This window comes from Pongo pygmaeus, chromosome 10 (genome assembly GCF_028885625.2).
Source record: "Pongo pygmaeus isolate AG05252 chromosome 10, NHGRI_mPonPyg2-v2.0_pri, whole genome shotgun sequence".
Lineage (NCBI taxonomy): Eukaryota > Metazoa > Chordata > Mammalia > Primates > Hominidae > Pongo > Pongo pygmaeus.
Window position 1 is genome coordinate 115,786,149 of NC_072383.2, and position 15,269 is coordinate 115,801,417.

Sequence of the window (15,269 nt, forward strand, 5' to 3'; positions counted from 1 at the left end):
AGAAGCTGTGGTCAGTCACCTCCTTCCTGCAGGCTGGGCTGGGGCTGTCACTATGTGCAGCTGACACGAACCTCAAAGCCGACTCTGAAGCTCTGAGACCAGGGCGGTGGTGACAGGAATTATAAACACACCTCCCCCATCCCCAGTAGCAGGGCAGGGAGACTGAGGTCCTCAGAGATCACTTGCAAATCAAGGCAATGTCCCTGGCTTCCTACAGCAGGATCTTGGCACTGGGTTCAAACCCCAGCTCCTCCACTTATGAGCTGTGTGACCCAGGGCCAGGTACATGGCCTCTCTCTCTAGCCTTACTTTCCCACCTGTAAAATGGGGAGAGTGAGCATCCCTACCTCTACTTCCTATGAGGTTCTGTAGGACTGAAGTCAGCCTGGGCGACATGGTAAGACCTCATCTCTACAAAAATACAAAAAATGAGCCAGGTGTGGTGGCACACACCTGTAGTCCCAGCTACTCAGGAGGCTGAAGCAGGAGGAGCACTTGAGCCTGGGAGGTCAAGACTGCAGTGAGCCGAGATCACACCACTGCACATCAGCCTGAGCAACACAGCCAGACTCTGTCAAAAAATAAAAAAAAGATTAAAGTAACACACTCCTGCTGTGTAGCATATAAAACACGTGCAAATAATAAGAGCTTACATTTGTGAGCTGCTTCTACGTGCCAAGACCCCTGCTGAATTCTTTCACCTGGATTATGTCAACCTAACAAGGAAGTACTATTAATGACAACAGGCCTCAGGTAGGCCATGCTTCCTGTGCTGGAAAGAACTCTGCTAGTCATTATATTCACTCCTCATTCCTTTGTTCTTTCATTCATTCATTTATTCATTCATCCCTTCACTTGTTCATTTGAGCACTCTCACAGCACCCACTGTGTTACAGGCCCTGGACTCAGCACTTTGGCCAAGGAAAAAGGCGATCAGTTCCTGGCCCCCAAGAAGCCACAGTCTGCTGGGGTAAGGGGATGTGGAGGCAGTTATAATTCTGTGCTGTGAATGTTGGGATGGGGCACCCCCAGGAGGAGGCTGTGGGGCTTCAGGGGGCAGGAGACATGTCTTGGAAGATGTGGTCCACACTGAGGCCTCAGCAAAGCAGAAGCCAGCATCTACACACCTGTATGAGCCCCACATCAAGAACACGAAGATGACCTTGATGGCACTGGGTAGCCACAGAGGGCTGTTGAGCAGATGCTGCCCACTGGCTCCTTTAAATGACCCTGCCAGGCAGGCACACTGAGGGCTTGTGCAAGGGCGCTACATATGAGGTCCTGGGGATGGGTGTGCAGGAGAGGGGCAAATAGGGTTTGGGGTGGCAGGGCAGGACCAACGGCTCACATTTCTAAGCTGAGCCTGGGCAGGTGAGGCCTGGGAGGTAGGAGTCTGGCGCCATCAGCACAGAGAGGCCGCGCCAGCTCAGCTCCCGCAGGAGGAGGACGCTCCACCCACTCAACCATGGAGGACCTACTGTGTGCTGTCCACGGTGCTGGGCAACGGAGGCACTTTTTAGAAATGCAGAGTCTCAGGCCCCACCCTAGAACTGCAGAAGCAAAACCTGCATGGCAGCAAGATTCCCAGGTGATTCGAGCACACTCAAGTTGGAAAAAAATTGTTGTAGGGAATGCCATTTTAGTACGTCCCCTCGTAAGCCTATGATGGGGTGCTAGGCAATGCAGTGTCAGGGCTCAGCGCCTAGAACCTAAAAGTGGGAGGGGCCTCCAACGGCATCATATCCTCCTCCTCACACAGCACCTGGGCCCCCACCACACTCAGATTAGACCCTCAGGATAGGGGTGGAAGAATAGCCCCATTTGCCAAATGCCTATGAACCCAGCTTAGAGCTAAATTGCCCTGCTTGCACTTGCTTTTTTTTTCCCTAGAGATGGGGTCTCACTGTGTTGCCCAGGTTGGGCTCAAGCGATCCTCCAGCCTTGGCCTCCCAAAGTGCTGAGATTTGGGAGTGCTGTGACTTGGTGTGCTGAGTCACAGTGCTCGGCCCACTGTTCATTTTTAATGCTAAAATCAAATCCCAAGTGACTGCTCACTTTCCAGATGAGGAGACCAGCTCAGAGAAAGGAAGTGACCAGCCCAAAGCCACACAGCCAATGGCATGAAGGATTCTAATACAGTTGGACTCCAAAGCCTGGGTTTTTGCCTCTGCATCTCTATGAATGTAGAATATGAACCTAAAGTTAACCACCCAAGGTTGGATGGATCTAACATCAGATGCATAACAATAAGTCCAAGGCAGTTTGTTACAGGGCTGGGGGCTCCACTTGCTGGGAAAACTGTCTTGAGGACAAAGGGGCTCTGCCTTCCCACATCCTCCACTGTGAACTCCATATCGGCTGCATCTACCAGCGTAGGGACCAAGCACCTGGCGCAGAGCAGATGCTCATGAACTTTTTAAGAGACAGGGTCTCACTCTGTTGCCCAGGCTGGAGTACAGTGGTGTACTCATAGCCCACTGCAGTCTTGAACCCCTGGGTTCAAGTGATCCTCCTGCCTCAGCTTCCCAAGTAGCCAGAACTACATGTGTACATCACCAGACCTGGCTAATTTTTAAATATTTTGTAGAGAAAGCATCTTGCTATGTTGCCCAGGCTGCTCATTAACTTCTGAAGGAACAAGCAAAGCATGCCCTTGACACTCTATTTTCCAACATCCAGTGTCCATATATGCCACCTCCCCGTTAGATCTCAGTGCCTGGCTGACTTGTGTCATGCTACACACTCCTCAGCCTATGACCCAAGGAGGTTTCACCTTGCCCTGGTTGAAACCACCTGACCTCCATCCCTGTCCTTGGAGGAAACTGACCCCAGGCCCCATGCCCTTATAGCTCTAGGGGAAAACATTTGTATGTCTGGTCTTTGGCCATGGCGATTGGCTCAGACTCAGGCCCGTGACCCCATCAGAGCCAATGAGAAGCCAGGTGACTCTTCCACTGGGCTCAGGTTCTCTCTCCTCCACTGGGCTTGGTGGGCAAGATGTGTAGAATGAAAGGTATAAATCTTAATTGTCTTTAAGTCAGCCTTGGATGCAATCAAACTGAGACCAGAGGCCACAAGAATCATGAGACCGTCAGAATCTGAGCTCTTGAAATTAAGAATGAAATATACTGGATTAACAATATGCCTGTGTTTAGACACACAAGAGAAAGTGGACATTTGTATGTCAGTTTCCATAAAACCTAGGGGAAATTTAAGTCTGTTTACTAAGAAGGAAGTTTTCCTGGAGTATTAAAAGGTTTGTTTCAAAGTTCCAACAAGCAGTAACCTTGAGACTCTGAAAGCTTATTTTAGGAAACTACATCTGTTAGAAGTTTATGGTAGAAATTTGTTCAACTTGAAGCTTCCTCATGAACTCTGTGTGACCGTCAAGTCACTGGCAAGGACCTCTCACTAACCTAGCTGTAAGTAACTCAAGCAGCACTCGCTTGTAATCCCAGCCACTCAGGAGGCTGAGGCGGGGGGACTGCTTGAGCTCAGGAGTTCAAGACCACCCTGGGTAACATAGCAAGACCACGTCTCAAAAAAAAAAAATACAAAACAATTAACAGGTCTGGTGCAGCGGTGCACACCTGTAGTGCCAGTACTTTGGGAGGTAGAAATGAGAGGACTGCTTGAGGCCAGGAGTTTGAGACCAGCCTGGGCAACATAGTGAGACCCCCATCTCTACAAAAACTTTTAAAAATTAGCTGGTGTGGTGGTGCATGCCAGTAGTCCCAGAACTTTGGGAAGCTAAGGCAGGAGGATCACCTGAGCCCAGGAGTTCACGACCAGCCTGAGCAACATAGCAAGACCCTGCCTCTACGAAAATAAAAATAAATAAAAAAATTAGCTGGGTGTGATGGCACATGCCTGTGGTCCCAGCTGCTTGGGAGGCTGAGGCAGGAGGATCGCTTGGGCCCAAGAGGTTGAGGCTGCGGTGAGCTATGATTGCAACACTGCACTCCAGCCTGGGCGACGGAGCGAGACCGTGTCTCAAAAAAATTAAAAATACCCAAATAACAAACAATTCAACCAGAATACAGTTTAAGGCATTCCTCTTCATTAAAAAGCAACCTGAAGGTATCTAAAAGATTAACAAAACATAATGCAGAAGGTTGATTTTCCTTAAGAGAAATTTGAGGCGGCCACCCCCATCTTGCCTGAGGCTAGAACTAACCCTAAAGAAGGAGAGTCAAAAGACAGAGGTCCTGATGGTAGCCCAAGCCCCTAAGTCGGGCTGCACCACAACTGATTCATCTTTGTGTGCCCGGCAGTTGGAAGGATCCTGGGATTTAACAGGTCCTCCATATGTGTCTGAGATTCCAAGCACATTCCATCCGAGGAAGTCAGGGTGAGGCAGGGGGTGGCTGAAGAGCCCTTCCTTGCTTCCACGCTAGTTATAATTTATAATTGTGTGATCCTCATAGAAACAGAAGTGGTTCTTTCCTTACTGTTTGGGAACATCTTGTCTTAGAAGAGACCAGAAGCATTAAAACAACTACAGTTCACCCGGCGCGGTGGCTCACGCCTATAATCCCAGCACTTTGGGAGGCCGAGACGGGCGGATCACAAGGTCAGGAGATCGAGACCATCCTGGCTAACACAGTGAAATCCCGTCTCTATACTAAAAATACAAAAAATTAGCCGGGCATGGTGGAGGGCACCAGTAGTCCTAGCTACTGGGGAGGCTGAGGCAGAAGAATGGTGTGAACCCAGGAGGCAGAGCTTGCAGTGGGCCGAGACAGCACCACTGCACTCCAGCCTGGGCGACAGAGCAAGACTCCATCTCCAAAATAAATAAATAAATAAAAAACAACTACCCCCGCCACTCAGCACTCAAGGAAAGAAAAAGGACAAGAAATTCGCAAGGGCATGGCCCCACCCAGCACCCAAACCCGCTGCCAATCTTACCGAATGGTAGGCTGGTCTCCACTCAGCTGCTTAAATCTCCGATGGAGCTGCTCGATCTGATCCGATGAGACTGAGAAGTGGGGGGAAAGAGAGAAAAACAAGACAGAAAAAAAATCACTGACTGTCAGAGGGAGGCTGCAGATATTTGTCTGCCCCATCCCCACTGGCTGCCGCACCCCTTCTCAAAGCATCTCCCACTATGGCAAAAGCGAGTGCTGGGTGAAGCAGCAGAGAAAGGATTTCCCATTCTTCCCAGAAACAGCTCTGCAGTGATCAGTTCCAACTGCCTTAGTAATAATAATACAACTATTACTAATAACTCCTGAGACAGGGCAGTCATGAAGCAGGCCATTCTCCCAGCCTCTGACCTTCCCCAGCCCACTAAAGAGAAACTTTGTTTTCTGTGGCAGGGTTTCACTTCCATCACTCAGGTTGGAGTACACTGGCATGACCTTGGCATCCCGGCTCACTGCAGCCTCCACCTCCTGGGCTCCAGGGATCCTCCCACCTCGGCCTCCTGGGTAGCTGCAACTACAGGCAAGTGTCACCATGCCCGGCTAATTTTTGTGTATGTGTGTGTGTGTGTGTATATATATATATATATATTTTTTTTTTTTAAGAGATACAGGGTTTCACCATGTTGCCTAGGCTGGTCTCAAACTCCTGGACTCAAGCAGTCTGCCTGCCTCGGCCTCCCAAGGTGCTGAGATTGCAGGCATGAGCCACCACACCCAGCCTAGAGAAAATTGCATCTGGTTGTCTGACTCTTCCTCTTCCACTCCAGAAGATGAGTTTTATCCTAGCTGAGAAAGGGGCTTTTTATAGTCACAGACTCAGAGTCAGATGAGTAGCGAGAGGAAATAAGGGTTCAGGCTGGTGTTGGACATGATCTGGGAAACCTATACTGAGAAATGTATGGAGAATCTGGTGGAGCAAAGAAATGGAAGGACTCCAATCTGGGTGACGGGGTAAGACCCTGTCTCTAAAAAATGCACAATATTAAACAGTGATCTGCATTTCTCACTTCATTATCAAAATAACTCAATAAGTGAGTGGATATTATCTCAGGTTTTTTGTTTGTTTTGAGACAGAGTCACACACTGTCACCCAGGCTGGAACGCAGTGGTGCAATCTCAGCTCATTGCCACCTCTGCCTCCGTGTTCCAGTGATTCTCGTGCCCCAGCCTCCCAAGTAGCTGGGATTACAGGCACGCACCACCATGCCCAGCTAATTTTTGTATGTTTAGTAGAAACGGGGTTTCGCCATGCTGGCCAGGCTGGTCTTGAACTCCTGACCTTGAGTGATCCGCCCACCGCAGCCTCCCAAAGTGCTGGGATTACAGGTGTGAACCATCACGCCCGGCCGTTATCTCAGTTTTATAATTTGAAAACTGCAGCTCAGAGAGCACTTAAGATCCCACAACACACAGAAGCAGAGCTGGGACTGAACTCTAAGTCTGTGCAACCGACCCCAAAGCCAGCCTTCACCACGAACTAATATCGCCTGTCTGCCCAGAGTACTTTGGCGCTCAAGGCCTTTAGGTCTGGTTCCTGGGGACTATATAGAGTTCACGCAAACCTTTCCAAAACACGGGCTGGGCTGCGGAGCTGTGACCTCCCACCTCAGTCCTCCCAGCATTCCCTACCCCTAAGCACTGTTTTGCTCCTGTTACAGAGGCAGCTAATTTCTGGGGCCAACTGGTCACCTCACTTCCTGCTCATTGTTTTTTGCCCTCAGGCTCTTCAAGAATCAACAGCTCAGTATTCTCAAGCATCTCCAGCAGCTCATTAAGGCTGCCAACCCAGACTGAGGGCTCCCTACTTCCTGTGGGCACGGCTCCAATGATTAGCTCACCTCTTCCTCCCAACACTCTAGGAGGGGGCTGTATCCTCTCGTTACAGATGTAGCCACTGACACTTGGGACGGTTAGGTGAATCATCAAAGTGCAATTTCTACCTTTCTGCAGGAAAATATGGCCATTTATATCATAGGTATGTCAGCAGGGACACTGGCATACTTCATGGCCTAGCAATTCCACTCCTAGGTATGTACACAAATAATGCATACTTCTGTTCACCCAAGCATGCGTACAAAGATGTCATGGCGGTGCCATTGGAATCGTCCTAAACTGGAAACTACCCACATGCCCAACAATGGCAGAGTAGAGTGTTAATGTGTAGTATAGTCAAGCAATGGAATAGCACACAGCAATGAAAATGAACAATATAGATAATCACAGACAAAAGCAGCCAGACAGGAAAGTGTACATAGTTTATGATTCTATTTGCATAAAGTTCAAAAACAGGCAAAACTCAACTACAATGTTAGAGGTCAAGATAGTGGCTGCTCTTAAGGGAAGCATCATAGATGACGCTAACATTATAAATGACTTTTGGAGGATGAGATGAGGAGGAGTAATTTGAATGGAGTGCAAAGGGAGTTCTGGGTACTAGGAATGTTCCATTTCTAGATCTCCATACACTTTACATAGTCGTGTTCTCGGAAACCTCAAAGAGCTGTGTGTATGCTTATGAGTGATGCACTGTTCTGGATGTGTACTATATCATGACAAAACATTTACTAAAAAAAAAAAAAAAAATGTGTTATTCCTCCCTGACTAAAGGAGATCTGGGAAGAAAAAAGAAAAATGAATAAAAATTTTTTAAAATTGTAATTCCACTTGGCAGGAATGTATCCTAAAAATAATAGACGCAACAGGTACAAAAACATGAATACATAAATGTGTTCAACTCTGCATTCTTTAAAATAGCTTAAAATTCGACTTGCCCTAAGTGACCATCAAAAGCAGATTGGGGCTGGGCGCAGTGGCTCACGCCTGGAATCCCAGCACTTTGGAAGGCTGAGGTGGGCAGATCACCTGAGGTCAGGAGTCTGAGACCTGGCCAACATGATGAAACCCCGTCTCTACTAAAAATACAAAGATGAGCCAGGCATGGTGGTAGGTACCTGTAATCCCAGCTACTTGGGAGACTGAAGCAGGAGAATCGCTTGAGCCCGGGAGGCGGAGGTTGCAGTGAGCCAAAATCACGCCACTGCACTCCAGCCTTGGCAAGAGAACAAGACTCTGCTCCAAAAAAAAAAAACAGATTGGTCAAACACTTTTTGGTATGTTTAGCCAATTTTTTTTTAAAGTATACCTTTAGAGTGCAAGATGGAGAAAAAAAAATTGTTTTTAGGTATACTGCCTTTAATAGTGAAGTTGTGTATTTGCATAGAAATACATTCCACATAATACTGCCTAAAAACAGCTTGCTACTGAGAGAGCACAACTCTGTGTTGTGGAAAAGACATAAAAATATACAAATGTGTTTAAGTAATTTAAAAATCCTAGAGTTATTTTCCCCAAAATAATAATTATTATTTCTCATCTCAATACCTGGATTAAAGACTGTTTTGCTTTTGGTTCATCTATATTTTCCAATTTTTCTCTAATGTACAATGTATATGTATTAGTCTTGTGATGAAGTTTTTCAGCCTACAACATGATCCTATCTAGATGGCTGAGAGATCTCATAAATATCACTATTAATAAGTCATTCACTGGCTGAGTACTGTGTCCCAGGCACACATCATCTTCTTTAGTTCCTTCCATGACCCTATGAGGGACATACTGTTTCCGTTTTATAGAAGAACAAACTGAGGCACAGAAGGGATGTAACTTGCTCAAGGTCACTGACCTTGACAGAGGCAGACCCACAATTTGAACTCAGTCTGTCTGGCAGAAAACGTGGAGTTCTGTGTTTTGTTTTCTTTTTTTTATTTGTCTGTCTCCTTTTGTATGATCACTTAACCCCCAAAACACACTGATCTGATGATAAATAATGATTAGAAATTACAGCTAAACAAGTGCACCTAAACAACCACTATTAAAGATGAGTTATGGCTGGGCATGGTGGCTCATGCCTGTAATCCCAGCACTTTGGGAGGCTGAGGCGGGTGGATCACTTGAGGTCAGGAGTTTGAAACCAGCCTGGCCAACATGCCGAAACCCCATCTCTACTAAAAATAAAAAAATTAGCTGAGAGTGGTGGCAGGCACCTGTAATCCCAGCTACTCGGGAGGCTGAGGCAGGAGAATCACTTGAACCCGGGAGGTGGAGGTTGCAGTGAGCCAAGATCGTGCCACTGCACTCCAGCCTGGGTGACAGAGCGAGACTCCATCTCAAAAAAAAAAAAAAAGCGTTACCTTGAAAGCATCCTGGTGTGTGAAAGAGGCCACTGGAGAGGACACACATGGGATGATTCCATTTGCATGAAATGCTCAGATGGACAAATCCTTAGGAACAGAAAGTACACCAGTGGTTGCCTGAGGCCAGGGAGGGGAAGGGCTGGAGAGGGAGAACAGGGAGACACTGTTAATGGGCACTGGAGTTTCTTTTGGAGAGAGATAAAAATGTTCTAAAATTATATTGTTTTGATGGTTACATAACCCTGTGATTATACTAAAACTATGGGGTTCAATTTAAATGGGGGTGAATCTCATGGTGTGTGAAAGCTATTTAAAAAATAAATTACATGCATAATCATAACAACAAGGGCAGACATTAACTGAGCATTTACCGTTTCCTGGCCCCTGTGTTCAACTACTTGGATAAGCCTGGGCTGGTACAACCCTCTCCTTAGTTCTGTTAGGTAGGTATGATTCTACGCCCATTCTAGAGATGAGAACTCCGGGATGTGCCCAAGGTCCCACAGCTAGGAAGAGGTATATAAATCATCCTAGATCAAGTTTATCTAATGAAGAGTTTCCAGTTAACAGCATCCAAAGCGAATGCAAGGCTGGGCGCGGCGGCTCATGCCTGTAATCCAGCACTTTGGGAGGCTGAGGTAGGCGGATCACTGGAGGCCAGGAGTTCGAGACCTGCCCGGCCAACATGGTGAAACCCCATCTCTACTAAAAATGCAAAAATCAGCCAGGCGTGGTGGGGCACACCTGTAATCCCAGCTACTTGGGAGGCTGAGGCAGGAGAATCACTTGAACCCGGGAGGCAGAGGTTGCAGTGAGCCGAGATCACACCACTGCACTCCAGCCTGGGTGATGGAAAAAAAAAAAAACATGCACACACGTGCAAATTCACATACACATACTCCCTCTGTCCTGCCTGATTGAAAGCAAAGGATTAGGAAGACAACCTCCCACTTCTGGGGCCCTCTTTTTGACACCCAAATCCCTGGAGCCAAGGGCTCTGCTCACAGCTCAGGCAAGACCCCTCCGGCACAGTAACTGAGAGAAAGGATGATTTCTGAAGCCTCAGGAACTGACTTTCAGAACACCCCAGGCCCTGGCAGGTGGAGCTGGTCTAACCCAACATGTCTGGTGAGCTGCTTCCTCCTAACTGCGCCCCTCCACCCCTTCCCCACCCCCACCCCCACCCCCGGGCTGACCCTGGGCCCCCAGCAGGGCCTCTCGCGTAAGCACCTGATGCACGTCTGCCTGCATCAGGGCCCCAAAGCCCACGGAAAGACCTGCCTTTTCCTCAAGGGCTCCTGGGTTGGAAGCTTTTCCAGTTTCCTTGGTCCTCACCTCTGAGCCCTTCTCCAGGGCCCTGAGGTCACAGTTGCCATGGGGATGATGGGCAGAATGGGCTTTGGTTCCTGGCAGCTGGACCTCATTATTTCTGGTTTTAGATTTCAACCTGAGGGAAATGCACACCAGTCCATGGAGCTGGTGGGAGTTTAACTGGCCTAATCTTTTGGGGTTGAAGGCGAACTGTCACTTTGTATCAAAAACTTCAACGTGAAGGAACACACCTGCCTGTCCAAGTGGCTGCTAAGCCCTTGAAGGTGGTGAGCCCAGACTGAGATGTGCTGAAGTGGAAACCACACACCAGCCTGCCAAGACTAAGTACAAAAAAGAACACAGACGACTGCAATAACTTTTGATATTGATCATATGGTAAAAATGATCATATTTTAAATATAATGTGCTAAATAAAATACACTATTAAAATTCATCACACCATTAATTTCTTTACTTGTCTTAATGTGGCCATGAGAAAATTTAGAATTACATTACATAATGTAATTACATTACAGCTACTAAAAAATTTACCATGATTACACCTCACATTATTATTTGTGTTGGGCAGCACTGGTATATACCCTTTGAATCAGAACTTGATCCCTAGGAACAAATCCTGAGGAATTAAGACAGGTGTATAAAGATGAACAGACGAGGGTAATCATGGTTGCCTGTTTAGAACAGTAAGAAATCAGGGGGCTGGGTGTGGTGGCTCACTCCTTTAATCCCAGCTCTTTGGGAGGCCGAGGCTGGTGGATCACCTGAGGTCAGGAGTTTGAGACCAGCCTGGCCAACATGGTGAAACCCCATCTCTACTAAAAATACAAAAATTAGCTGGGTGTGGTGGTGCACGCCTATAATCCCAACTACTCAGGAGGCTGAGGCAGGAGAATCGCTTGAACCTGGGAGGCAGAGGTTGCAGTGAGCTGAGATGGTGCCACTGCACTCCAGCCTAGGCAACAAGAGCAAAAACTCTGTCTCAAAAAAAAAAAAAAACAAGAAATGAAAAAAATTAGGGGAAATGGGCCAGGTGTGGTGGCTCCTGGCTGTAATCCCAGCACTCTGGGAAGCTGAAGTGGGAGGATCACTTGCGCCCAAGAGTTCAAGACTAGCCTGGGCAAGACAGGAAGATTCCATCTATACAAAAAAAAAAAAATTCAAAAAATTAGCTGGGCGTGGACTAGTGAGGCTGAGGTGGGAGGATCACTTAAGCCTGGGAAGTTGAGGTTGCAGTGAGCCAAGATCGCACTCCAGCATAAGCAGCGGAGCGAGGGGCTGTCTCAAAACAAAAAGAAAAGAAATTGGCTGGGCGCAGTGGCTCAAGCCTGTAATCCCAACATTTTGGGAAGCTGAGGCGGGTGGATCACCTGAGGTGGGTGGATCACCTGAGGTCAGGAGTTCTAGACCAGCCTGGCCAACGTGGTAAAACCGCATCTCTACTAAAAATACAAAAATTAGCCGGGCATGGTGGCAGGTGCCTGTAATCCCAGCTATTCAGGGGGCTGAGGCAGGAGAATCGCTTGAACCTGGGAGGCGGAGGTTGCAGTGAGCCGAGATCGTGCCATCACACTCCAGCCTGGGGGACAAGAGCGAGACTTTGTCTCAAAAATAAAAAAAAAAAGGAAAAAGAAAAGAAATTGGGGGAAATACTGAGCCACAGAAAACGAGACAGATTAGTCCTGGTACATCCTGAAGTCGGAATACTACACAGCCTTTATAAATATTTTTTAAATATTGTGGGACATCGGAAAATGTCATATGGCATGTTGTTGAGTGGAAAATCCAACAGACTAAGATCTCATTTACATGCGAAAGTTCATATTGATATACACATGTGCACAAGAAAAAATAGAAAAGGGTATACAACAAAATAATAGTAGTCAGTTGTTTTCAGATGGTGGAATTACAGACCATTTTTCTCCTCCTCCCTTTGACCCTAAATTTGGTTATCTGCCCCTTAACTTTTCTGCAATTTACGGAGATTACTTGTATAATTGTATTTGGGTTAAAATTTTTTTAACCATGATGACTATAATGATAAATAAAAGAAATAATAGATGTTGATGAGGCTATAGAGAAACTGAAACTCTCATACATTACTAGTGAGGATTTAAATGGTATAACCACCGTGGAAAACAGTTTGGTAGTTCCTCAATCAATTAAATATAGAATTACCATGTAATCCAGCAATTCTACTCCAAAACAATTTTTTTTTTTTTTGAAACAGAGTCTTGCTATGTCGCCCAGGCTGGAGTACAGTGGTGCAATCTTAGCTCACTGCAATCTCTGCCTTCTGAGTTCAAGTGATTCTCCTGCCTCAGCCTCCCTGCACTGGGTGGCATGTGCCACCACTCTTGGCTAATTTCTGTATTTTTAGTAGAGATGGGGTTTCACCGTTTTAGCTGTGCTGGCCTTGAACTCCTGATCTGAGGTGATCCACCCACCTCGGCCTCCCAAAGTGCTGGAATTACGGGCGTGAGCCACTGCGCCCGGCCAACAATTCCATTTATACCTGAGATAAAAGAAAATGTTCGTCCACACCAGAAACCTGTAACCAATGTTCAAAGCAGCACTGTTCATAAGTGCCAAGAGGTGGAAACAATCCAAACGTCCATCAACAAAGGAATGGGTGAACAAAATGGGCACATCCAGATGACAGAATATTATTCAGCAAAAAAAGAAATGAAGCATTGGTAAATGCTACGCCATGGATAAACCTTGAAATAATCACACGATGTGAAAGAAGCCAGACATACAAGGCCACACGGTGTATGATCCCATTTATACGAAGTGCCCTGAACAGGCAAATCTAGTGAGAAAGAAAGTAGATTGATGGTTGCCAGGGGCTGGAGGTTGTTGAGGGAATGAGAAGTGACTGCCAGTGGGTATCCTTTTGGGGGTGATAAGTTTTTCTACAATTAGGTAGTGGTGGCCAGGCACTGTGGCTCACACCTGTAATCCCAGCACTTTGGGAGGCTGAGGCGGGTAGATCATTTGAGGACAGGAGTTCAAGACCAGCTAGGCTAACATGAGACCCTGTCTCTACTGAAAATACAAAAATTGGCCAAATGTGTTGACACGCACCTGTAGTCCCAGCTTCTGGGGAGGCTGAGGCAGAAGAATCGTTTGAACCCAGGAGGCGGAGGTTGCAGTGAGCTGAGATAGCACCACTGAACTCCAGCCTGGGTGACAGAGCAAGACTCCATCTCAAAAAAAAAACAAAAACAAAAAACAATTAGACAGTGGTGATGTTTGTATAACTTTGTGAATATACTAAAAGCCACTGAACTGTACACTTTTAAATGCTAAATGTCATCAGCTGTGAATTAGGTGTCAATGTAAAAACCGTTTAACTGTGGGGATGAAGGGGCAATAGAAGCCAATTCCTTCCTCAGATGCTGTCAAGGTGGGGTTGAAAATTTCGGTGTCTCCAGGGTCAGAAAGGCATGAAGTGAGAGAAGGCGCCCGTGCAGGCATGAACTGGAGCCCCACCCTGTCGAAGGGGCTGCCACCGTTCCCTCCAGCCAGTTGCTGCCATGGGAGGCCAGATTTTCCCCTTTCATTAAGAGGAGGCAGAAATCCGCTGGGTTAAAAAATACTGGCATTCGACTGCAAAGGGTTCTGAATGCTGGGTTAAGTGCATTGCCTGCCTGGCCCAGGCCTCCATCAGGCTGTGGAGACCTGCTTGTGGCCCTGCTGTGCTGAGCAAGGCATCACCAGCGGGAGGAGAGCCACACAGGGTAGGGGGTCAAGGACAATGGTCCAGAACAGGGAGGATGGGAGGGGCCCAGGGGCAGAGGAGCAGGCCTGAAATCCATCCTGGAGTCCGGCCTCCCTCCCCTGACTCAGGAGGAAAGAGAATGTCAGCACGCGCTCCCATCCATTTTGGGGCACCAGGACTCTGTGAGCCTGTAGTCCCAGGACCCAGATGAGGGGCATGCACACCACTGCCTGCTCTTCCCACAACCCCTGCTGGCCCCCGGGAGTGTGTGTGGGCCCTGAAGGGCACCCTAAGGCCCCACCTGTGCTTGCATGGCCCTCTGAGCACCTCTGGTTTGCTAGGTGCTTGCTAGAGGCCAGGGAAGCAGATGCAAAAAGCGCGGCCCCATTCCGCTGGAAACGCACATCCCCTCGCCAGGATGCAGGACAGCAAACGCTGCTTCAGCTGTCCAGCGGGCACCAGGGTTGCAGTGGAGGTTCTAGGCCACGGGGATGGGAGCAGGAGGCCAGGACTCAACCTAAACATTGGGGAAATCCCGGAATACAGAGGTGAGCCAGGCCAGATGGAAAGGTGAGCTCCTGACAGCGCTGCTGGGGGAGGCTGCTGTGAGTCTCTGCTATGCATCCCACTCAGCTGTCACCCTGAACTCATGAGGCTGCTTCCTCCTCTGTGATACAGAGGTGACAATGGGACGTCCTCCCTCATGAGGTTGTTCACACCATGAAAAACCACCACGAGCTATTCACAATCACAACCACCAATGTGGCAACTACTCAACGTCCAACAACTGGTGAGTGCAAAAACAAAATGGGTATATCCAGGTGATGAGATGTTATAAAGCAATACAAAGGGAGGCAGCCCTGTCACACTCCAAGAAGGGATAATGCTAGATATACAAGGCCGGCCTACTGCAGGATGCCATTTACATGAAATGCCCCAGACAGGCAGATCCACACAGGCAGAACGCAGATTAGTGGTTGCCAGGGGCTGGGAGAGGAGGAAATGGGGAGTGACTGCTAATGGGTATGAGGTTTTTTGGAGGGCGATGAAAATGCTCTAGAAATAGATATGGTGATGTTTTCATATCATTGTGAA

At 47.7% G+C, this 15,269-nt stretch overlaps 1 protein-coding gene across 3 annotated transcripts in view; it reads right to left on the minus strand.

Annotated features, from left to right (window-relative positions):
• The window catches only part of TESC (tescalcin), a 60,292-nt gene that overhangs the window by 31,723 nt on the left and 13,300 nt on the right, over positions 1-15,269 (minus strand). For all 3 annotated transcript variants that reach the window (XM_054444765.2, XM_054444766.2, XM_063646761.1), the window contains exon 2: positions 4,912-4,981. In XM_054444765.2, the coding sequence (XP_054300740.1) occupies positions 4,912-4,981 (70 nt within the window). The remainder of the gene's footprint in view (positions 1-4,911; positions 4,982-15,269) is intronic.